This window comes from Nipponia nippon, unplaced genomic scaffold, assembly GCF_047370975.1.
Source record: "Nipponia nippon isolate SJK-2023a ecotype South Korea unplaced genomic scaffold, ASM4737097v1 scaffold_83, whole genome shotgun sequence".
NCBI classification, from domain to species: domain Eukaryota; kingdom Metazoa; phylum Chordata; class Aves; order Pelecaniformes; family Threskiornithidae; genus Nipponia; species Nipponia nippon.
Window position 1 is genome coordinate 74,020 of NW_028262406.1, and position 24,398 is coordinate 98,417.

General features: G+C 57.0%; 1 protein-coding gene and 1 pseudogene across 1 annotated transcript in view; both read right to left on the reverse strand.

Annotated features, from left to right (window-relative positions):
* Window positions 1-3,837: 3,837 nt before the first annotated feature.
* The window catches only part of LOC148050412 (uncharacterized), a gene marked incomplete at its 3' end in the record, with an annotated part of 65,608 nt that continues 45,047 nt past the window's right edge, over window positions 3,838-24,398 (reverse strand). The window contains 14 exon segments of the mRNA XM_087742821.1: window positions 3,838-3,927; window positions 4,339-4,500; window positions 9,559-10,406; window positions 10,409-10,766; window positions 12,192-12,360; window positions 12,635-12,774; window positions 13,146-13,235; window positions 13,647-13,808; window positions 14,205-14,330; window positions 20,505-20,673; window positions 20,948-21,087; window positions 21,459-21,548; window positions 21,960-22,121; window positions 22,518-22,643. Coding sequence (XP_087598947.1) covers window positions 3,838-3,927; window positions 4,339-4,500; window positions 9,559-10,406; window positions 10,409-10,766; window positions 12,192-12,360; window positions 12,635-12,774; window positions 13,146-13,235; window positions 13,647-13,808; window positions 14,205-14,330; window positions 20,505-20,673; window positions 20,948-21,087; window positions 21,459-21,548; window positions 21,960-22,121; window positions 22,518-22,643 — 2,832 coding nt within the window.
* LOC148050413 (uncharacterized) lies at window positions 17,787-19,931 on the reverse strand (annotated as a pseudogene).

Sequence of the window (24,398 nt, forward strand, 5' to 3'; positions counted from 1 at the left end):
CATAATCTTCAGATGTGCCCTGTAAAACTCGTCCCTCAATCTGTGTTTCTACAGGAGCTCGGGCTGCCTTTAATACAAGCTGCTTCTTACGTTCAGTCCTAGCATCTAGCATAAGATCCACATCTTTCCAATCCCGGTCCAAATTCTTAGGAATCCACTCAAACCTTTTCGCAACCCCACTTGGGTCCTCCCTGTACCTCTTAACTGCATCCTTCCACTTATCCACATCATCCATCCGGAAAGGCACTTTTCTTCCGCCTTTCTGGGTTTCTCTTTCACCTCTGTCCAACACTACATGCTTAACAACATCGCTTCAACTTCCCTAACTCTTTCTGATTTTCCTTTTCCAAAGCTAACACCATGGGATCTTGGGGACCAAAATTAAAACCACAATCTTTCTGCCGCTCAGGGTGATTTCGAAGGGTGAAAACATATCCACATACATAGCTTCGTCCCATTTTCCCTCCCTCCTTAATAGGAGTTGCAGCAAGGCATCATACTTCAGAGTCCCATTCAAAGGCCACTTTTCTTCATCATCTAATTTATACAATGGCCATCACTGATTACAATACTTAATTAGAGTTTTCTTATTCACATTTCCTCCAGGAGGACCCCCTATGTCCTTCCAGTGATATAAAATGTAACCTAATGGAGATTTCTTTGGTATCTCTTTACTTTGTTGTGACCCTCCCATTTTATTGGTCCCAGTTCTCTCCTGTATTCCCGCAGTATTTTAACAGTTAGTTCCATCGTCCACACTTTACCACTTAGAGGGTTACAGAATTGCTGTTTTACATCCATTGTCCATTTCCCTTGCGGGACAACGAAACCACGGATCAGGACTCCACACTCACTTCGTACTAAGAGTACGTCTCATTCATGCACGCACCGGATGGTATAGACACTTTTGACAACAAAAACGCTCACATACCAATACAATGAACAAAAATCCTAAAAGCAAATACAGAGCAACTACTTGTCCTTATAACATGCCAAACACAATCCCAAAACCAAATAACCGAGTTCCAAAGCCAAGATCCAATATATCCAAATGCAAGAGTTCCAAATGAGCACCGAAGTGCTCCCAAGTGTATACCTTTAAGGCGCTAGCAGCCCAGTATACTCCACCAAGTGTGAACCACTCACGGCTTACAGGGGTTTCCAACAAATGACTTAGTCCCAAACCAAATTTAAGAAAGAATACCTTTTTCTGAAGATGGTCCTTATCTGCTCCCGCAGTGATCCGATTCAGAGAAGGAGTACCTCCGGAAATTTTCCGGGGGTACCCTAGGGAATCCCGTTCTCAACGGGTCCTGCAGCCAAACAGAGAGGGTCCCACCTGGGTTGCCAAAACTGATACAAACATTCACGGGTGCTTCTCCTCACAGTCTGAATCTCCCCAAGGGAGAAACCGAGTATTCAGAGAGTCCCTGAAATGAAACTCAATAGCAATGAAGTCACTAGTAAGCAGGTATTCTTTATTGCAGCACTGGGCAGCACTGGGGATTCTCCACCATAAGTGCTCCAACAATTTGGTAGACTTTCAGAGATTATATACCATAAAGTCCTACATATTCACAGAAATTCCGAGAAATCATTTACATAAACATGAGAATTCCCGGAACTTATTAACATATGCAAATGTCTGATCTGCATGCAGTCGTCTCCTGTGGTGGTCTTCAAGTGCTCTTTAGGGGGTCTTCAGATGAAGGCTCGTAGCATTTTCATGCAGTAGCTTTGTCTATCTTGGCTTTAACCCTTTCAGGGGTGCTGGCCCTGAGGCAGTCCCTGGGCCCAGGAGGCTCAGGGGGCTGTCCTGGCCATGCACTGGGCACAGCTGCTGGGCATCCTGCTAAATACATCTGGACATTCAGACAACGTCAAGAAGGGCATTTGCACCGTATACATTCATTTGGTTGTGGGGACGCCAGAGGTGAAAGCAAGGCTTTCGGTTCCCTCTGCGTGAACTGTGTAGAGACGTAGAGCAGGTGCAGGATGGCCTCGCCGTTCCTGACCAATGCACCAAGGGACATTTGCTACTACCCTGCTTATGGTGAGGTCTTCTTCTGGGAAAGAAGTCCCAAATTGTTTTCTCTTCTTGACCGTCTTTTTCCTTGCACTCAAGAGCTTTTCTCCTCCTTTGGCCTTCACCCTCAATACCTTTCCTGAAAGTGACGGCAGCCCTCTCAGCCTTTGTCTTGCTCCTGCTACTCATCTTAACTTCAGTTAAATAGCCCTGAAGGATCGCTGGAGGCCCCTTCCAACTCAACCCTTCTCTTCTCTTCCCTTCTCCCTTCTCCCTTCTCCCTTCTCCCTTCCCCCTTCCCCCTTCCCCCTTCCCTTCTCCTTTTCCCTGCACTCACGATGAGGCGAATAACAAGGAGACCACTATTTGCCTGAAATGCCAGGGGGTTTACAGCTCCAGAAACACTTTCGACGACACAAATCAAAAGGGATACAAGTAGAAACAGGATTTGATTTTATTTTATTTTACTTGATTTTACTTTATTTTATTTCCTGTCTTGTTATGTTGGTTTATGTTATTTTAGTTTACTTTCTTTCATGTTATGTTATTGTATTTGATTTTATTATATTTTCTTTGGGTTTATTTTTTATTATTTTATTTTACGGTGGTTAATCTTATTTTACTTTACCTTGCTTTATGCGTTTTTATTTTATTTTGTTATTTTATTTTATTATTTTATTATTTTATTTTATCTTCTTTTATTTTAGGCTATTTGATGCTATTTTGCTGAATCTCTTTCAGAGCCGATGCTCACAAGCATTAGCACAATGCACATGTGTAGCCAGGAGCAGGCTGATGTGTTCTTCAGTTTAGTTTGAAAAATCATCCCTTGCAGTGTGGCAAAGGAAAGCCGCAGAAAGGAGCAGCAGGAATACGGGCCAAGCAGTCCCTCGTTTCTCAACAGTGCAGAAGAACTTGAAGAAGGAGGATCGGTCCCGACCACACAGAAAAGTAGAAGAAGAAGAGGGGTGTGGTGCCCTGGGGTATTTTCACAAGTAGGACACGTGTCGATGACAAGCACACCTTTTGCCTTCCAAAGCTTGCTCCGCTGTGCTTCTTGGCCAGGGAGGCATGAAAAGCGCTCTCCTGCCTGCCCTGTGCTTGGATCTGAGAGCTGAAAAGCGGCAGCTCCGGAGGGTGCAGCAAGCCTGGAGCCCAGGCTGTTTTGCACAAGCAAGAACACCTTGGGAAATGGAGCCAAGGGAAGAGCAGAGCTCGCTCCTGCTCCAAACCTGCAATGGGCAAAAGAGCCAGGGAGCACCAGGGCACGAGTGGCGCTTCGGACGTGCAAGAGCAGCAGGCAAGAACTGAGCCCAAAGGGCCCAGAGGAGCCCTGTACAAGCGGCTGCGCTCAGTGCTAAAGAGGAGAAGAAGCAACCCCCGGGGGCCACCCTGGGCGTCCGCCCTGGGAGTCTAGAAAGCGTCCTCCCCCTGCATGCGGGGCACAAGGGCCACCTTCATGGAGCAGGAGCAGCAGGCACCTAGCCAAAATGGCCCAAAGGAGCCCTGGCAAGGGGCCGTGCTCAGTGCTGCACAGGAAGGAAAAAAAACCCTGGGGACAATTGCGAGCCCAGATTAGGGCACAAAAAGCCTTCCTCCCCCCAGCTGCAGGGCACGAGAGGCCATCTTCGTGGTGCATGAGCAGCAGGCAGCAGCAGTCCTTTCCCTGCCACAGCGCCTGGCCCAGCCGCACAGCCCTCGCCTCTGCTGCATTGACCGCCTCCCCTTTACTTGCCAGAGGCCGCAAGTAAAGCCCCAGCCTTTGGCACCGTGCCGCTCACAGGGGTCCACCAACACGCCGCTTTGCCTACCTCCTCTCGCACAAACATTTTCTCTGCCTCCAGCTTCAGCGTGGTCAGGTACTGCCTGTACTCATTGAACTCCTTCAGACTGCAAACCACCTAGGGAGAGAGGAGGGGAGATATCCCCCAACAACTCTCAACCCACCTACGTAGACTCTCTTCCCCAAAACACACCAAACCCAGGAGCTGCTCCTCTCCACACCCTCCCCTCCCCTCCCCTCCCTTCCTCGCTGCCGGGGACCCTGACTCCCCCCGCCGCCAGGGCTCAGCGGTGCTCCTCGCCCCAGTGCCACGCCTCACGCCGGCTGCCTCCTCAACACTCGGGCAGCACGGGGCGGACGGAGAAGAGCAGGACTGCGACTTGCCCGAGGGATGCTGCCGCCACTTCTGCTCCCAGCAAAACCAGCCCCACAGCCCTGGGCCCTCTGACAGCAACAGCCGGCTGCAGCAAGCGCTCTGGGAACCCCGCTTGATGAGCGCTGCTTTTAGCAGCCCCACCTCCAAACCTACTTTGCCATCACTGGTGATGGAACCCTCTCTCTTCAGCCTCCGCAGGTTGTCCTTGCGATTGTGGTAGGCCCGCAGATGCGGGTCATGCAGGCTGTTGTATTCCGTGCTCAGCTGGCGGCAGCATGGATCTCCCAGATTGAAATAACCAGAGGGCTGCTGAAGCTGTAAGAGACATTGCCCAGACTAGGAAGGAGGCAAGAGACAGCAGCAAAGAGGTGCCAAGCAGCACCTCTATGTGAAAGAATAGTCCTACCACCTTTGGTAATGGCTTGGCAAAAGAACTAGAGCAATGGCAAGCTAAGAAGCCTACCACTGCCTTCGTACAACATGTAGACGATATCTTGTTGGGGGCAGACACGGCTCAAGAATGTAAAGAGGGGGGTGATTCATTTATTGAATTAATCTAGTGAACTCGCTGGGGTTGGCAGGCTACAGAGTGTCACGAAAGAAAGCACGGCTTATGCAGAAAAATGCAATTTAGCCTGCATTTGAAATATCCCAAGGAGAAAGGAAACTGGGAGCTGAGAGAAAAAAGGCCATCTGCCAAATCGCACACCACCACCTCACCCCCATCCAAAAAGAGAACTCAGCGCAGTTCTAGGAAGGGCTGCATGGCGTATTCATGGCTAAACCTTTGGAGGAAGCTGTTAAGGGACCAGGACAGCTATTGGACCGGACTCCAGAATGCCGGCAAGGATTTGACGAACTAAGAGTCGCTCTTAGGAGTGCTGTAAAGTAAGCTCTGCACGGCCAGGATGCCCGAGAGCGGCGGCACCTGCTGTGTTGCTAATACAAGAGGCACGAGAATTGACTTGGGCACAGAAAACAACTGTTTCTGTGCCACACGCTCTTGCAGCCGTGCTGCCACAGAAAGCGCATCGCTGGTTATCCCCGAGAACAGGTGTACTCTAGGCGTTCAGACTTGAAGGATACTCCTTTACAGAATGCTGACTGGGAGCCCTTCACTGATGGAAGCAGCTTGGTTGTGAAGGGGGAACGGAAGGCTGGGGATGCTCTTGTTACCTTGATTTAAGTCAAGTTGGGCAACAAACTAAAATCTTACCTGGAATTCCAAGAGACGATGCATCTTTAGGATGCCAAGAGCCTTGGAAACGCTTCACTTCCTGCGTCCCTGATTTAAACCTATGGCTCAAAAGATTGGTGCCATTATTGATAAGAAGCCTCTTAGCTTTTGTATGTTTGTTGCTGCTTCTACAACGCACCTGCAGCTCTTGCTTTGCCAGCAGTCTGCCGCAAAAATGAGACTGTTCTAAGGAATACGCTTAGACAAGTCTCAAAGCGGGGAAATAACGTCCTGCAGAAACAGGAATCTTCCAATTAGCAAAACTACTAACCACTTCTGCCTTGGGAAAGGAACTGGGGGGGGAGCTAACAGATATGAAAGTCTTTCTATGAGTAACAAACTGTGGAAAACTAACGCCTCTAACCTCTAACCTCGGCTAACAAGCCGATAAAAGGGACCACCTTGGCACCGAAGACGGGACGGCGGCCAGAGAAGCGTGACGTTTGATAAAACTGCACAAACTGGGTGAGAAGTAAATGCGGCGAGGGGAGATTGCCACCACCGACTCGATCCAGGACCCAAAAGACTGGCCCCCCCACGCCGGAAAGGACCACGCGTGCTAATTTACATAGCAAGCGAGCCTCATTCAAATCCAGTAAACCAACAGTGTATGAAATGTTCATCACTAACCAACAAGTGTCCATTTAGGCAGGTCTATACTAATCACGGAACCCGATCAATGTGCTGTAGTTTTGTATGACGGTGCGCTCCATTTGTGGACTTACCACCGAGCACCCTGCGCAGAATAAAGCAATGTCGGCTCTCTAACCTACACTTTTAGTCTTTCCTTTGCAGGGTTTTCTCCACCACGCGCAACACTTTGAGCAGGGGGCCTCGACCACGTGCTGACCTGCTGCCCCTTCTTCCTCCTCCTACCTCTTCTTCCCAGCTTTGGCCTTCAGAGGGCAGGGCTGGAGCTGGGCCGCCCACGCGCTGCTGCTGCTGCTGCTGCTGCACTGCCTTTGGGAGACCCTGTTCAGACCATTGCCCTCTCACGGCCAAAGCAGCCTCCACTCGGGGAACTGCACTGACTTGGCCCCCCAGACCCAAACCACCCTTTCTGCCCTGTACTTCCCCCAGCTTTCACCTCTAGAGGACAGGCTGGGAGGCCACTCCAGCCAGGCTGGACGGGAAAGGAGGAGAAAAGGAGTTCCCTGGCCCTAGAGAAAGGCAGACAGAGGGCTCTGCAGCCTGCCAACTACTGGACTTGGCTCCTTGAGGGACCAAAGGCCTCCCTTCCCCAGGGGATGCTGCATGGCAGAGGGTCAAGGGCCACAGCAGGGTACTGACTTGGCGGGAAAGACAGGCAATTGCTCCCACGGCTCCCCTTCCCTGAGCCCTGGAACAAGCGGCTTGAACCTGCGGACGGGCACGATCCTGGGCCTACACAAAATACACGTCTCCCCCCGCCAGACAGACGACACCCAAACAACATGTGGCAGAGCGGTCCCCAGGTGGAGACGCCACTCTCTCTCCCACCAGCAGCGAGAACAAGTCTGCGTGCAGGGCTTCTGGGTCTAACGACAAAGAGCCCTGGAAAAAGGCTCTAACCCCAGCCCCAACCCTAACCCTGACCCCTAGCCCTACCCCTACCCCTAACCCGATGTAATTACATACCCAAAAACGCAGCCGCAGGCCCCGGCACGCTTGGAAGACTCACAGGCTCCCTACTAAAAAGAAATACCTCCGCCAAGCAAAATACAAGCAGAAGGAGCCTGTCTCCGGCTCTGCCACCGGATTCTCACTCCAAGGTACATCCTTGGAGCAAGGCGGAAGCAGCAGCATGAAGCCTGCCATTAGTGGCAGGCCCTGCACTAGCACTCCCTGCCAACCTCCAACGGACAAAGGTGGCCTGTACACCAGCAAAAACTCTGAAGGCCACCTCCACTTGCATTGCCTTCCTCCAAGAGGAACAACATTCAACCAAATTCAAACCATCCTACAAAACAGAGCAGCTATAGATTGCTTGGTACTTAGGGCCACCCACGGCTGTGCAGATTTGCAAGCACTTTGTTGGTTCAGCCGCACAGATAACAAGAAACCACCAGAAGCCCAATGGCAAAACTGGAAAGCTTTAGCACAAAGCATAAGATGGGACCCAAAAGGAAGAGAATGGTGGAACCGCTTGTCAACTCCATTTCCTTCTATTCCCCCAATATGGAAACCATTTATCCGCGCGGTACGAGCAGTTTTACTCCTTGTGGAGAGCAGAGTCTGCCCTTTTGCTCACCTATGCCCAACCCGTCTTGCTCAAATTCCTGCATACAAATACTACTCTGCGCCCGTTTAAAGCGCGCAGGTATGCGCTAAACAAAAGGAGGGCATGTTACTGAAGAAAAAGCTACAGTGTCACCACGGAGACCTTCCAAGACACGCAAACCAGAGTCTGACCAACAGCGACCTCGCCTCTACAAGAGGCTCTGCTGTTAGAAGAAGCCACACCAAATTGGCTGAAAGCAGCAGAGCAGCAACCAAACAGTGCCAACTCAGCTACTAAATAAGCATGAAGTGCACTTGCACGGGGGGGGCCGTGTCAAGAAATACTCAAAGGCGAATGCTAACAAGGCATGTCACGGCCAAAGCCAACAGGCTCGCTACATTGGAAAAAGGAATGCCTGAGAGGTCTTCAAATTGCATTAGAAGGAATCAAGAGTGTAACACGGGGTCCTTCTCGGGCTCCCAGCTCCAAGGCACCTTTATCGCTGACAATGCAAGGGGTTTTAGCTAGCGTGCGCTTCTGCTGCCTTCTTGCCGCTGCCCATGCACAAACGGCAAGAAAAGAAAATGCAAACAATCCATTTTGCTAACACCGGCTGCTGCCCGCACAGGCCTGCAGGCCCGTCGGGACACGCACGTGGGCCACCCGCTCTCGCTCCCCCTGCTTTGAGCAGGGGCCCTCGACCACGTGCTGACCTGCTGCCCCTTCTTCCTCCTCCTACCTCTTCTTCCCAGCCTTGGCCTTCGGAGGGCAGGGCTGCAGCTGGGCCCTGTCACGGCCAAAGCAGCCTCCACTCGGGGAACAGCCCTGAATTCGAGTTTCGGCCCCTGGCTCTCAACGGCTAATTCCTGACTTGCGGCTTCACAAGCACAAACAAAGGACGCAGGAAACCCCTCTCCTCCCCTTTCCTCAGGCTCAGGGTACATGTTACCGGAATCGTCCGAAACAAAGAATGCTGAAAATAAGCAAGAACCAACTGAAGCCCCCTCCGGCCTCTGGCCCGCGGCGCCTCCTAGGCCGACCTCCACAGGCGGCCCCCCGCCCCGCCCCCCCAACCGCCATGTGTGCCCCGCACATCCCCCACCTTTCTCCTGTAGAGGACGGGCTGGGAGCCCACTCCAGCCAGTCTGGAGGGGAAAACAGGACACAAGGGCAGAGAGAAAGGCAGACGCAGGGCCCTGGTGGCGACCCAGAGGCATGCAAAGGGCTCGGCCTGCCCACCCAAAGGCACACCCAGGGCTCTGGGCCGCACCACATCTGCAGCTCCAGGCCGCACCAAAGGGCACACGGAAATGGAGGGCCTTGGGAGGCACCGGAAGGCCCTTTGGTGGCCCCTCGCTTGCCCCAAAAGGCCCACGCTGGGCCCTAGGGCCCACGGAAAGGCAAACAGAGGCGCCTCGAGGAGACAAGAGGAGAAGAGCAGGGGGCTAGGCAAGATGAAAAGCTGAAGGGCGCTCCCTTCATGGGACACCAAAAGCGGGCCCTGGGTGGGAACCCAAAGGCCCATCAGGAGCACTTGATGGGACGAGAGAAGAAATGCCCAGAACAAGGCGCCAGCCTTCAACAGCACCTACAGATCCCACTCACAGAAGGCAGGAGTATAGCTTTACAGAGCTTCACTAGCCCCTCAGCTAGCCCGGCCACAAAGCTTTCTCAACAAGGCAAAAGCGCTGCCTGCTCTTCTCTTCCCTACTGCAGATGCCCTGTCAAACTGCGTCTTAGCCTGACCGAGGCTGTAGGAGGGAGGCAGGCGAGGGAAAACGCCCAGGCACACTATGGCCTGGCATGAATAAAGACAGGCACAAGCAAGCCCCTGGGAGAAAACTCTTTATTCTCTGCCTGGGGGAGCTGCCCGCGCGCTCTCTGGCCCTGGAGCCGCACGCCTCCTCAGGACACCCTCCACAAGGCTCCCAGCTACCGCCCTCTTCAATGACTCGGGCTGCACGGGCTCCTCCAGGAGCAGCTTTAAACGCACCGGTCTGCGCCATGCTCCTGCCTGCCTAGGGGGCTTCGGACCCGCTGGAGGCACGGGCTGCCTCGGAAACTGCGCGCCCGTGCAGGGGAGGCTGCCTGCCGTGCTCCCCGCCCTCAGGATACGCACACTTTCACACGCGGGCACTGAAGACCTTGCTGGGGCTCCGCAGGCGTCATCCACGGACTTTGGCAGGTCTTCCGGTGCCCGGCGAGCATCTCGCTCAGGGCCTCGCAGGACAGGTGGGAGGAGAGGAGCTGACCTCTCCTCTTTCAATTCGCCTGCTGCCTCTGAAGGCCTGACTGTTGCAGGCAGACGGAGAGGTGGCAAGACCTTCCTTGCTGGAAGCGTCGCCGAGTCTTCCTTGCCCTTCCTTTCTGCCTCTAACTTCTTCCTCACGGTTGCCACAACTTCAAGCACAACGCTTCGGGCATAGCCCATCAATTCCGCATCCAGCTGCTGAACTCTGCAGATGGCCTTTTGGATGCTCTCCTCGGCAAGCTCACGACTCACTCGGGAGACGGCAGCACCGTTTTGCAGCGGTTGCAACACGGGCAACTTTGCTCTCTTGCTTGCTTCTGGCAGCTGCTCTTCCCAGCCTCTGCGTGATCCTTGTCCTTCTCTCACGCCCTGAAGCTTCAGGATCTCAGAAAACTCACAGCAAAAGTCCTCTTCAAACTGAGAAGCTACAAACGATGACAAGGTGGACCTAACACTTGCAATGGCCTCTTTGGTCCTTTGCTCAAGACAGGACCGCCAAGATGCTCTCTCGGAAGCTGCTACTTCCGCCTCCCCCGCCTGCCTGACGGCCCTGCCTCAGCTGCAGCACACCTCCACGATGCCAAAAGCTCCCCAAACCTCTCCAGCACGGTCGCCACAATCTCTCCAGCCACCACTCTCATTTTCTCCCGGCCATCCGCGGGACAAGCGTCCAAAGGCTCTGCCTCTCTGGCACTGCCAAACAACCTTCCGCTGACCTCACGGGGAGCCCTCCTCAAGACGTGGACGCACTGAGCCAGCGCCTTCACCCGCTCCAGCACTTCCTCGACCATGCTCTCAGCCACCTCTTTGAGCTCCTGGTCTTCTGCCAGCGCAGCCCGCAGCAGCGCAGCCTCTATGCTCTTAGGCGCTTCTTCTCCGGCACGCTTCGGACACTACAATGAGGAGCACTTGATGAGTCAACGTGGTCCTTCACCTCCCTTTGCTTTCCTCTTCCTCCTCACAAGACGCCTGCCCACACGAGTCCCTACCAGTCAAGCTTGAAACACTTCTCTCTAGGCCTTCTCTCTAGGCCACCTGGCCCACGCAGCTTGCGGCTCTCCCGCGGCCAGGAGACAAGTGCTGGGGGCACTTCTCAGAATCAAGCACGTGACATTTTCCTTAGAGCAAAGGGTGCTCTAGCCCCTTCCGCCCGCACCTCGGCACGCTCAACCAGCTGCCGGGGGCCCTGAACTGCAAGCTACTGCCTGCCTGGCTACCGCTGACCGTGGCCAGAGGACAGGCCCCAGGGCACAGCAGGCCCCCCCACGGGACGCTACTTCCAACGCGCTCCTTCGCTCCAGCCGCGGGAGACGCTGCGCACAGTTGAAGAGCGGAGGCAAAGCCGTGGAAGGTACTGCGCCACGCTCTTGGCTCCAGGCTCTTCTGCCACGGGTCCCACGCACTCCTGGGAAACTGCTGCCCTGCACGAGGGTGGCCCCTTGGCCCCTTTGCGAGGCCAAACGCCAAGAACGCTGCTTTTCCGAGCAGAAAAGGAAACCATCCTTTTTCTTGTGGCGCCTGGCTCTTGGCTGCCAGCCCAAGGAAACATCCTTGGGACCGGAGGCACTCTCAAAGTCCACCGTGGGCTGCCAGCCTCGGGCAAACTGGGCAAGAAGGCGCGAGTCAAGAACAGAGCCAGGCAGCGGCCTCAAATTGTCCTCTCCCGTCATTTGCTCTTTTGCAGCTTGACAGCCTGGCTGCCACGGCAGAAGGAGCTTAACCCTTCACCCTGGCGTCCATACCACCCCACACCACCGGCAAACGCTTCCCGACACGCTGTTGCAGGGGATGGACCTGGGCAACGGTTAGCGGGGCCCCCACTAAGGAGAACAGGGCAACAGCAGGCTCTCCGCTAAGCTAATCCAAGACCTCCTTGAAGAGAAAACCAGCCCAACAAAGCCCAAGCACCACCACTGTCAGCTTCAGCGACGCTGCAACTTTGCAACCAGAGCTTTGCAACCAGATGCAAAACCAGCACCAGGGACCGTGCGGCCATTGAGTGCACCTCACACGTTCATGTTAAATGTGCCAGTCTGCGTGCAGAAGCGGCCACTGAGAGTGCCCAGGCACAGGCAGAAAGGGACAGTGCCTCGAGTCCGAGGGACACAGGAAGGAAAGCGACCGCTTCTTGCTCTCTGACAGCCACCCGCAAACGCGCACACCAGCCACGCACCACCTCCTCAGCAACCAGGCACCGCTTGCAAGCCCCCAGCGCCTGGGGGGCGGGGGGGGGGGCAGCACCCTCTCCTGAGGCCCGGGTACCAGCGAGCTGCCGCACAGCAGAGGCGGCCCCCTGCATCCACCCGGCTCCTACTCACCGCCTTCCCTTTGACAGCGGACTTCTCAGACCTGCTCCGCGTGCCTGGCTGTCTCCTCTCTCCCAGCTGCTGCTGCTGCTGCTGCTGGCACTCGACCTGCCGGAGGAGGCGTTGCTCTTTTTCAAGAGCCTCCAGTCTTTCAATCCGCTTCTTGAGCCCAGTCAGGTGCCTGTCAAGAGAAAGAAGGCAGCTGAGAAGGAGCCAGTTTCCGCTCAGACACTCCCATCAGCCTGCTCCGGCTTGCTTTGCTCCACTAGACCCCGCAGCAGCTTCCACATGCCACTCCAAGGCTCCAAACGCAGACTGCGCCAACGTGTTCGCAGCCGCCAACGCCCCCTTCCACCGACGGGCTTTGCTTGTTTACTGCAACAAGGACGCTCCAGGACTTCTCTCAGGGACCACGCACCCCCTTCAAGAGCAACCCTTGCTTGCCCTTTGCTTACCTCTGCCTCCTCTGCCTCTCGCCACCTGGCAAACTCTTTCTTTGCTCCCGCAGCAGCCACTCTCGCAGGCGAGAAACATCAGTCCCTCCCGGCACTTCCCAGCCATCCTCTAATTGCGCCAGCTCTTGACGAAGCTTCTTCTGAAAGGTGACACCAGGCTGTGGCTTGCTGTTGCCTGCACGAGCGCTCACGCCCCTGCGCGCTCAGGCCTCCCGCGGGCCCAGGACACCGCTCTGCTTCGGCCACGCCACGAGGGCCAAAGAGAAATGCTTCCCTCGGCACTCCGCGGGCTTCCACGTGACTTTCCTGCCCATCCGCACCCCGGCACCCTGCGCTACCCCAGCTCGCAGCCCGGTACTCCTTTCCCTGCCACAGCGCCTGGCCCAGCCGCACAGCCCTCGCCTCTGCTGCACTGACCGCCTCCCCTTTACTTGCCAGAGGCCGCAAGTAAAGCCCCAGCCTTTGGCACCGTGCCGCTCACAGGGGTCCACCAACACGCCGCTTTGCCTACCTCCTCTCGCACAAACATTTTCTCTGCCTCCAGCTTCAGCGTGGTCAGGTACTGCCTGTACTCATTGAACTCCTTCAGAGTGCAAACCACCTAGGGAGAGAGGAGGGGAGATATCCCCCAACAACTCTCAACCCACCTACGTAGACTCTCTTCCCCAAAACACACCAAACCCAGGAGCTGCTCCTCTCCACACCCTCCCCTCCCCTCCCCTCCCTTCCTCGCTGCCGGGGACCCTGACTCCCCCCGCCGCCAGGGCTCAGCGGTGCTCCTCGCCCCAGCGCCACGCCTCACGCCGGCTGCCTCCTCAACACTCGGGCAGCGCGGGGCGGACGGAGAAGAGCAGGACTGCGACTTGCCCGAGGGATGCTGCCGCCACTTCTGCTCCCAGCAAAACCAGCCCCACAGCCCTGGGCCCTCTGACAGCAACAGCCGGCTGCAGCAAGCGCTCTGGGAACCCCGCTTGATGAGCGCTGCTTTTAGCAGCCCCACCTCCAAACCTACTTTGCCATCACTGGTGATGGAACCCTCTCTCTTCAGCCTCCGCAGGTTGTCCTTGCGATTGTGGTAGGCCCGCAGATGCGGGTCATGCAGGCTGTTGTATTCCGTGCTCAGCTGGCGGCAGCATGGATCTCCCAGATTGAAATAACCAGAGGGCTGCTGAAGCTGTAAGAGACATTGCCCAGACTAGGAAGGAGGCAGGAGACAGCAGCGCTTGTCAAAAGGGGAAGGTACTTGCAAGACCCACACTCTTCTCCAGCCTTCGGAAGGCACACAGAACCCCACAGCCAGACTGCAGGGCCACGCTGGACCGCGCTAGGCTGCACCAGGCTGGGCTGGGATGGGCGGGGCTGGGATCGGGGAGAGAACACAAACCCCACCAGCACAGTAGGCATCCGAGGCCACCGGCAAGAACTGCAGACCTCAAAGGAACCTTCAGACTGAAAAGTTCAAGCCCAGCCCTTAAAACGCAGGTCCGCGCCAGGCAGCCACGACCTCCCCTCTACTCCCTCCAAAAAAAGGAGGAGGGCTGGCTCTTCTACCCCTTCCCACTTCCTTTACCTTTTCCCCCAGCTTTGTCCTGCAGAAGACAGGCTTGGAGCCAGGCACCACAGGGATCTTGACACCAAGCGGGAGGTCCAGCAGCCCACTCCCTCCTCCTGACACTGACGGTCTCCTCTTCCCGAGCTACAAAGAGGGACGAGACACTCGTCGGCACTCAGCCGCTAGCTCCAGAAGCCTCCTGCACGGCACTTGCTAGAAAGGCTCTCCCAAGACTCCAACCAAGCGGAGCGCCAAGAGCGGCCCAGTCAAAGGCTGCTCTCTGCTTCCTCCACCACGGCCCCACAGCTCCCATCCCTTCCTCAACCCACGGCCGCGTCCTTTCGCACCGACCCCTCCCACCTGCTTAGACGCAAGCCAGGCTGGGCAGCGAGGCAGGACGCCCTGCAAACTCTCCCCAGACCAGCCACCTCTGCGTCCCTCCCAGCTCCCCGCGCACGCCCCAGGCCCCCACAGCAGCCCTGCCTGTCCCACGCTCCCGGCATCAGCCCTCTCCTTCGCACCGTTCCTCACCTCTCCCCTCTTCCGCACCGCGTCCACGTTTCCCATGACACCAGTGAGACGCTGCTCCATGGCTCCTTCCAAGAGCTCTCCGAGAGCTCCGACCCTGCGCTGGCTCCTCTTGCTCCAGAGGCACCCAGCTGTGGCCACCACAGCCGCTCTCCCAGCGAGCGGCTATATAGAGCCAGCGCGCATTCTTGCATCATCATCGCCTTGCTGGGCCACTGCATTGTTGCATCAGCGCCTCGCTAGGCCGCCGCCCAGCTGCTGCCCGGCCACCCTGCAGGCCCCTCGGGACACGCACGGGGGCCACCCGCTCTCGCTCACCCGCCTCTTCATCTCCTGCACAAACAGCAATTTGCCAATTAGCAAAACTACTAACCGCTTCTGCCTTCGGAAAGGAATTGGTGGAAATTTGGCTATGTGCAAACAAGGCACGGAAAGTCGGGCTGCCCAGCTGCTCTGGGACTTGTACCCTAGGTGCGCTTCTCCCTGACATTACCAGAGTCAATGAAATGAACGCAGGGCTACGGATAGGAGCACCTAGGAACAGGCATCGAAGAAGCCACAATCCGTTCATTCATCGGCCAGCTGGCTTCCATTCCTTTACCAGGTGCTTTCTTCCTTGCTTAGCAGTTAGTGAACTTGCAAAAGCAACAGCCAATATTTTGGCACTTTCTGAACAAATAGGGAATGAGACTTCTGATGCGATCCAAGCCTGTCCAGGCGACACCTGAAAATCATAACGCGGATTGGAAAGATATGCACGTGTTGCTTAATACTTTACTTCTCCCCGAGGAGAAGGGAATGGTGTTAGGCAAAGCTCCGGAGGACAGCATGAGGTTAAACACCAGGGAGGGTCCGGATCGTCTTCTGCCTGCACAAGAACCTGCCTGGCATCCAAAGACGGCAGCAGGGTGACTGATGATTAAACAGTATCAGCAGTTCCTTTTGTGTGGGGTAAAGCAGGGGGTACCTAGATCTACAAATCTTGCCAAGTTCTATCAGGGGGTACAGAGTGAAAATGAGGACCCCTCTACTTTCTAGGAGAGGCTGTGTGAAACTGCTAGAAAACGGATGGATTGGAATGCGGATGATGAAGCAAATGGGAGGGTGTTCAACACCGTCTTTCTTGGGCAGTAGGCGCAGGAGAGAAGGAGAAGGTTACAGAAAGTCGATGGGGACAGGGCTATGTCGCTAACTGGGATGAGAGAGAAAGGAAAGAGCAACAGAGAACAGAAGGAAGTTGCAAGCATCTTTGCTGGCAGCAGCAAGAAACGGCCAGAATAGTAGAAGGAAAGGTAGGGGTGGAAGTGGAGTAAGAGGGGGTCGAGGCAGAATGACGCCGGGAAGAGGTTCACAAAACCTAACCCTGGTGGGGCCAAAGCAATGTGCGGCCTCTAAACAGGAGGCAGACTGGAAAAATGAACGCCCGAACCTAAAGGGGCTAGAGGAGCAAGATCGGGTAAGAAATGCCCACCTTATGGCGTCAGAGGATTCGCACGATGAAGGAAGGGCACCGGGGCAAAACACAAAGCATGAAGTGCACTTGCACGGGGGGGGCCGTGTCAACGAATACTCAAAGGCGAATGCTAACAAGGCATGTCACGGCCAAAGCCAACAGGCTCGCTACATTGGAAAAAGGAATGCCTGGGAGGTCTTCAAATTGCATTAGAAGGAATCAAGAGTGTAACACGGGGTCCTTCTCGGGCTCCCAGCTCCAAGGCACCTTTATCGCTGACAATGCAAGGGGTTTTAGCTAGCGTGCGCTTCCGCTGCCTTCTTGCCGCTGCCCACGCACAAACGGCAAGAAAAGAAAATGCAAACAATCCATTTTGCTAACACCGGCTGCTGCCCGCACAGCCCTGCAGGCCCGTCGGGACACGCACGTGGGCCACCCGCTCTCGCTCCCCCTGCTTTGAGCAGGGGCCCTCGACCACGTGCTGACCTGCTGCCCCTTCTTCCTCCTCCTACCTCTTCTTCCCAGCCTTGGCCTTCGGAGGGCAGGGCTGCAGCTGGGCCCTGTCACGGCCAAAGCAGCCTCCACTCGGGGAACAGCCCTGAATTCGAGTTTCGGCCCCTGGCTCTCAACGGCTAATTCCTGACTTGCGGCTTCACAAGCACAAACAAAGGACGCAGGAAACCCCTCTCCTCCCCTTTCCTCAGGCTCAGGGTACATGTTACCGGAATCGTCCGAAACAAAGAATGCTGAAAATAAGCAAGAACCAACTGAAGCCCCCTCCGGCCTCTGGCCCGCGGCGCCTCCTAGGCCGACCTCCACAGGCGGCCCCCCGCCCCGCCCCCCCAACCGCCATGTGTGCCCCGCACATCCCCCACCTTTCTCCTGTAGAGGACGGGCTGGGAGCCCACTCCAGCCAGTCTGGAGGGGAAAACAGGACACAAGGGCAGAGAGAAAGGCAGACGCAGGGCCCTGGTGGCGACCCAGAGGCATGCAAAGGGCTCGGCCTGCCCACCCAAAGGCACACCCAGGGCTCTGGGCCGCACCACATCTGCAGCTCCAGGCCGCACCAAAGGGCACACGGAAATGGAGGGCCTTGGGAGGCACCGGAAGGCCCTTTGGGGCAAGCGAGGGGCCACCAAAAGGCCCACGCTGGGCCCTAGGGCCCACGGAAAGGCAAACAGAGGCGCCTCGAGGAGACAAGAGGAGAAGAGCAGGGGGCTAGGCAAGATGAAAAGCTGAAGGGCGCTCCCTTCATGGGACACCAAAAGCGGGCCCTGGGTGGGAACCCAAAGGCCCATCAGGAGCACTTGATGGGACGAGAGAAGAAATGCCCAGAACAAGGCGCCAGCCTTCAACAGCACCTACAGATCCCACTCACAGAAGGCAGGAGTATAGCTTTACAGAGCTTCACTAGCCCCTCAGCTAGCCCGGCCACAAAGCTTTCTCAACAAGGCAAAAGCGCTGCCTGCTCTTCTCTTCCCTACTGCAGATGCCCTGTCAAACTGCGTCTTAGCCTGACCGAGGCTGTAGGAGGGAGGCAGGCGAGGGAAAACGCCCAGGCACACTATGGCCTGGCATGAATAAAGACAGGCACAAGCAAGCCCCTGGGAGAAAACTCTTTATTCTCTGCCTGGGGGAGCTGCCCGCGCGCTCTCTGGCCCTGGAGCCGCACGCCTCCTCAGGACACCCTCCACAAGGCTCCCAGCTACCGCCCTCTTCAATGACTCGGGCTGCACGGGCTCCTCCAGGAGCAGCTTTAAACGCACCGGTCTGCGCCATGCTCCTGCCTGCCTAGGGGGCTTCGGACCCGCTGGAGGCACGGGCTGCCTCGGAAACTGCGCGCCCGTGCAGGGGAGGCTGCCTGCCGTGCTCCCCGCCCTCAGGATACGCACACTTTCACACGCGGGCACTGAAGACCTTGCTGGGGCTCCGCAGGTGTCATCCACGGACTTTGGCAGGTCTTCCGGTGCCCGGCGAGCATCTCGCTCAGGGCCTCGCAGGACAGGTGGGAGGAGAGGAGCTGACCTCTCCTCTTTCAATTCGCCTGCTGCCTCTGAAGGCCTGACTGTTGCAGGCAGACGGAGAGGTGGCAAGACCTTCCTTGCTGGAAGCGTCGCCGAGTCTTCCTTGCCCTTCCTTTCTGCCTCTAACTTCTTCCTCACGGTTGCCACAACTTCAAGCACAACGCTTCGGGCATAGCCCATCAATTCCGCATCCAGCTGCTGAACTCTGCAGATGGCCTTTTGGATGCTCTCCTCGGCAAGCTCACGACTCACTCGGGAGACGGCAGCACCGTTTTGCAGCGGTTGCAACACGGGCAACTTTGCTCTCTTGCTTGCTTCTGGCAGCTGCTCTTCCCAGCCTCTGCGTGATCCTTGTCCTTCTCTCACGCCCTGAAGCTTCAGGATCTCAGAAAACTCACAGCAAAAGTCCTCTTCAAACTGAGAAGCTACAAACGATGACAAGGTGGACCTAACACTTGCAATGGCCTCTTTGGTCCTTTGCTCAAGACAGGACCGCCAAGATGCTCTCTCGGAAGCTGCTACTTCCGCCTCCCCCGCCTGCCTGACGGCCCTGCCTCAGCTGCAGCACACCTCCACGATGCCAAAAGCTCCCCAAACCTCTCCAGCACGGTCGCCACAATCTCTCCAGCCACCACTCTCATTTTCTCCCGGCCATCCGCGGGACAAGCGTCCAAAGGCTCTGCCTCTCTGGCACTGCCAAACAACCTTCCGCTGACCTCACGGGGAGCCCTCCTCAAGACGTGGACGCACTGAGCCAGCGCCTTCACCCGCTCCAGCACTTCCTCGACCATGCTCTCAGCCACCTCTTTGAGCTCCTGGTCTTCTGCCAGCGCAGCCCGCAGCAGCGCAGCCTCTATGCTCTTAGGCGCTTCTTCTCCGGCACGCTTCGGACACTACAATGAGGAGCACTTGATGAGTCAACGTGGTCCTTCACCTCCCTTTGCTTTCCTCTTCCTCCTCACAAGACGCCTGCCCACACGAGTCCCTACCAGTCAAGCTTGAAACACTTCTCTCTAGGCCTTCTCTCTAGGCCACCTGGCCCACGCAGCTTGCGGCTCTCCCGCGGCCAGGAGACAAGTGCTGGGGGCACTTCTCAGAATCAAGCACGTGACATTTTCCTTAGAGCAAAGGGTGCTCTAGCCCCTTCCGCCCGCACCTCGGCACGCTCAACCAGCTGCCGGGGGCCCTGAACTGCAAGCTACTGCCTGCCTGGCTACCGCTGATCGTGGCCAGAGGACAGGCCCCAGGGCACAGCAGGCCCCCCCACGGGACGCTACTTCCAACGCGCTCCTTCGCTCCAGCCGCGGGAGACGCTGCGCACAGTTGAAGAGCGGAGGCAAAGCCGTGGAAGGTACTGCGCCACGCTCTTGGCTCCAGGCTCTTCTGCCACGGGTCCCACGCACTCCTGGGAAACTGCTGCCCTGCACGAGGGTGGCCCCTTGGCCCCTTTGCGAGGCCAAACGCCAAGAACGCTGCTTTTCCGAGCAGAAAAGGAAACCATCCTTTTTCTTGTGGCGCCTGGCTCTTGGCTGCCAGCCCAAGGAAACATCCTTGGGACAGGAGGCACTCTCAAAGTCCACCGTGGGCTGCCAGCCTCGGGCAAACTGGGCAAGAAGGCGCGAGTCAAGAACAGAGCCAGGCAGCGGCCTCAAATTGTCCTCTCCCGTCATTTGCTCTTTTGCAGCTTGACAGCCTGGCTGCCACGGCAGAAGGAGCTTAACCCTTCACCCTGGCGTCCATACCACCCCACACCACCGGCAAACGCTTCCCGACACGCTGTTGCAGGGGATGGACCTGGGCAACGGTTAGCGGGGCCCCCACTAAGGAGAACAGGGCAACAGCAGGCTCTCCGCTAAGCTAATCCAAGACCTCCTTGAAGAGAAAACCAGCCCAACAAAGCCCAAGCACCACCACTGTCAGCTTCAGCGACGCTGCAACTTTGCAACCAGAGCTTTGCAACCAGATGCAAAACCAGCACCAGGGACCGTGCGGCCATTGAGTGCACCTCACACGTTCATGTTAAATGTGCCAGTCTGCGTGCAGAAGCGGCCACTGAGAGTGCCCAGGCACAGGCAGAAAGGGACAGTGCCTCGAGTCCGAGGGACACAGGAAGGAAAGCGACCGCTTCTTGCTCTCTGACAGCCACCCGCAAACGCGCACACCAGCCACGCACCACCTCCTCAGCAACCAGGCACCGCTTGCAAGCCCCCAGCGCCTGAGGGGGGGGGGGCAGCACCCTCTCCTGAGGCCCGGGTACCAGCGAGCTGCCGCACAGCAGAGGCGGCCCCCTGCATCCACCCGGCTCCTACTCACCGCCTTCCCTTTGACAGCGGACTTCTCAGACCTGCTCCGCGTGCCTGGCTGTCTCCTCTCTCCCAGCTGCTGCTGCTGCTGCTGCTGGCACTCGACCTGCCGGAGGAGGCGTTGCTCTTTTTCAAGAGCCTCCAGTCTTTCAATCCGCTTCTTGAGCCCAGTCAGGTGCCTGTCAAGAGAAAGAAGGCAGCTGAGAAGGAGCCAGTTTCCGCTCAGACACTCCCATCAGCCTGCTCCGGCTTGCTTTGCTCCACTAGACCCCGCAGCAGCTTCCACATGCCACTCCAAGGCTCCAAACGCAGACTGCGCCAACGTGTTCGCAGCCGCCAACGCCCCCTTCCACCGACGGGCTTTGCTTGTTTACTGCAACAAGGACGCTCCAGGACTTCTCTCAGGGACCACGCACCCCCTTCAAGAGCAACCCTTGCTTGCCCTTTGCTTACCTCTGCCTCCTCTGCCTCTCGCCACCTGGCAAACTCTTTCTTTGCTCCCGCAGCAGCCACTCTCGCAGGCGAGAAACATCAGTCCCTCCCGGCACTTCCCAGCCATCCTCTAATTGCGCCAGCTCTTGACGAAGCTTCTTCTGAAAGGTGACACCAGGCTGTGGCTTGCTGTTGCCTGCACGAGCGCTCACGCCCCTGCGCGCTCAGGCCTCCCGCGGGCCCAGGACACCGCTCTGCTTCGGCCACGCCACGAGGGCCAAAGAGAAATGCTTCCCTCGGCACTCCGCGGGCTTCCACGTGACTTTCCTGCCCATCCGCACCCCGGCACCCTGCGCTACCCCAGCTCGCAGCCCGGTACTCCTTTCCCTGCCACAGCGCCTGGCCCAGCCGCACAGCCCTCGCCTCTGCTGCACTGACCGCCTCCCCTTTACTTGCCAGAGGCCGCAAGTAAAGCCCCAGCCTTTGGCACCGTGCCGCTCACAGGGGTCCACCAACACGCCGCTTTGCCTACCTCCTCTCGCACAAACATTTTCTCTGCCTCCAGCTTCAGCGTGGTCAGGTACTGCCTGTACTCATTGAACTCCTTCAGAGTGCAAACCACCTAGGGAGAGAGGAGGGGAGATATCCCCCAACAACTCTCAACCCACCTACGTAGACTCTCTTCCCCAAAACACACCAAACCCAGGAGCTGCTCCTCTCCACACCCTCCCCTCCCCTCCCCTCCCTTCCTCGCTGCCGGGGACCCTGACTCCCCCCGCCGCCAGGGCTCAGCGGTGCTCCTCGCCCCAGCGCCACGCCTCACGCCGGCTGCCTCCTCAACACTCGGGCAGCGCGGGGCGGACGGAGAAGAGCAGGACTGCGACTTGCCCGAGGGATGCTGCCGCCACTTCTGCTCCCAGCAAAACCAGCCCCACAGCCCTGGGCCCTCTGACAGCAACAGCCGGCTGCAGCAAGCGCTCTGGGAACCCCGCTTGATGAGCGCTGCTTTTAGCAGCCCCACCTCCAAACCTACTTTGCCATCACTGGTGATGGAACCCTCTCTCTTCAGCCTCCGCAGGTTGTCCTTGCGATTGTGGTAGGCCCGCAGATGCGGGTCATGCAGGCTGTTGTATTCCGTGCTCAGCTGGCGGCAGCATGGATCTCCCAGATTGAAATAACCAGAGGGCTGCTGAAGCTGTAAGAGACATTGCCCAGACTAGGAAGGAGGCAGGAGACAGCAGCGCTTGTCAAAAGGGGAAGGTACTTGCAAGACCAACACTCTTCTCCAGCCTTCGGAAGGCACACAGAACCCCACAGCCAGACTGCAGGGCCACGCTGGACCGCGCTAGGCTGCACCAGGCTGGGCTGGGATGGGCGGGGCTGGGATCGGGGAGAGAACACAAACCCCACCAGCACAGTAGGCATCCGAGGCCACCGGCAAGAACTGCAGACCTCAAAGGAACCTTCAGACTGAAAAGTTCAAGCCCAGCCCTTAAAACGCAGGTCCGCGCCAGGCAGCCACGACCTCCCCTCTACTCCCTCGAAAAAACGGAGGAGGGCTGGCTCTTCTACCCCTTCCCACTTCCTTTACCTTTTCCCCCAGCTTTGTCCTGCAGAAGACAGGCTTGGAGCCAGGCACCACAGGGATCTTGACACCAAGCGGGAGGTCCAGCAGCCCACTCCCTCCTCCTGACACTGACGGTCTCCTCTTCCCGAGCTACAAAGAGGGACGAGACACTCGTCGGCACTCAGCCGCTAGCTCCAGAAGCCTCCTGCACGGCACTTGCTAGAAAGGCTCTCCCAAGACTCCAACCAAGCGGAGCGCCAAGAGCGGCCCAGTCAAAGGCTGCTCTCTGCTTCCTCCACCACGGCCCCACAGCTCCCATCCCTTCCTCAACCCACGGCCGCGTCCTTTCGCACCGACCCCTCCCACCTGCTTAGACGCAAGCCAGGCTGGGCAGCGAGGCAGGACGCCCTGCAAACTCTCCCCAGACCAGCCACCTCTGCGTCCCTCCCAGCTCCCCGCGCACGCCCCAGGCCCCCACAGCAGCCCTGCCTGTCCCACGCTCCCGGCATCAGCCCTCTCCTTCGCACCGTTCCTCACCTCTCCCCTCTTCCGCACCGCGTCCACGTTTCCCATGACACCAGTGAGACGCTGCTCCATGGCTCCTTCCAAGAGCTCTCCGAGAGCTCCGACCCTGCGCTGGCTCCTCTTGCTCCAGAGGCACCCAGCTGTGGCCACCACAGCCGCTCTCCCAGCGAGCGGCTATATAGAGCCAGCGCGCATTCTTGCATCATCATCGCCTTGCTGGGCCACTGCATTGTTGCATCAGCGCCTCGCTAGGCCGCCGCCCAGCTGCTGCCCGGCCACCCTGCAGGCCCCTCGGGACACGCACGGGGGCCACCCGCTCTCGCTCACCCGCCTCTTCATCTCCTGCACAAACAGCAATTTGCCAATTAGCAAAACTACTAACCGCTTCTGCCTTCGGAAAGGAATTGGTGGAAATTTGGCTATGTGCAAACAAGGCACGGAAAGTCGGGCTGCCCAGCTGCTCTGGGACTTGTACCCTAGGTGTGCTTCTCCCTAACATTACCAGAGTCAATGAAATGAACGCAGGGCTACGGATAGGAGCACCTAGGAACAGGCATCGAAGAAGCCACAATCCGTTCATTCATCGGCCAGCTGGCTTCCATTCCTTTACCAGGTGCTTTCTTCCTTGCTTAGCAGTTAGTGAACTTGCAAAAGCAACAGCCAATATTTTGGCACTTTCTGAACAAATAGGGAATGAGACTTCTGATGCGATCCAAGCCTGTCCAGGCGACACCTGAAAATCATAACGCGGATTGGAAAGATATGCAGGTGTTGCTTAATACTTTACTTCTCCCCGAGGAGAAGGGAATGGTGTTAGGCAAAGCTCCGGAGGACAGCATGAGGTTAAACACCAGGGAGGGTCCGGATCGTCTTCTGCCTGCACAAGAACCTGCCTGGCATCCAAAGACGGCAGCAGGGTGACTGATGATTAAACAGTATCAGCAGTTCCTTTTGTGTGGGGTAAAGCAGGGGGTACCTAGATCTACAAATCTTGCCAAGTTCTATCAGGGGGTACAGAGTGAAAATGAGGACCCCTCTACTTTCTAGGAGAGGCTGTGTGAAACTGCTAGAAAACGGATGGATTGGAATGCGGATGATGAAGCAAATGGGAGGGTGTTCAACACCGTCTTTCTTGGGCAGTAGGCGCAGGAGAGAAGGAGAAGGTTACAGAAAGTCGATGGGGACAGGGCTATGTCGCTAACTGGGATGAGAGAGAAAGGAAAGAGCAACAGAGAACAGAAGGAAGTTGCAAGCATCTTTGCTGGCAGCAGCAAGAAACGGCCAGAATAGTAGAAGGAAAGGTAGGGGTGGAAGTGGAGTAAGAGGGGGTCGAGGCAGAATGACGCCGGGAAGAGGTTCACAAAACCTAACCCTGGTGGG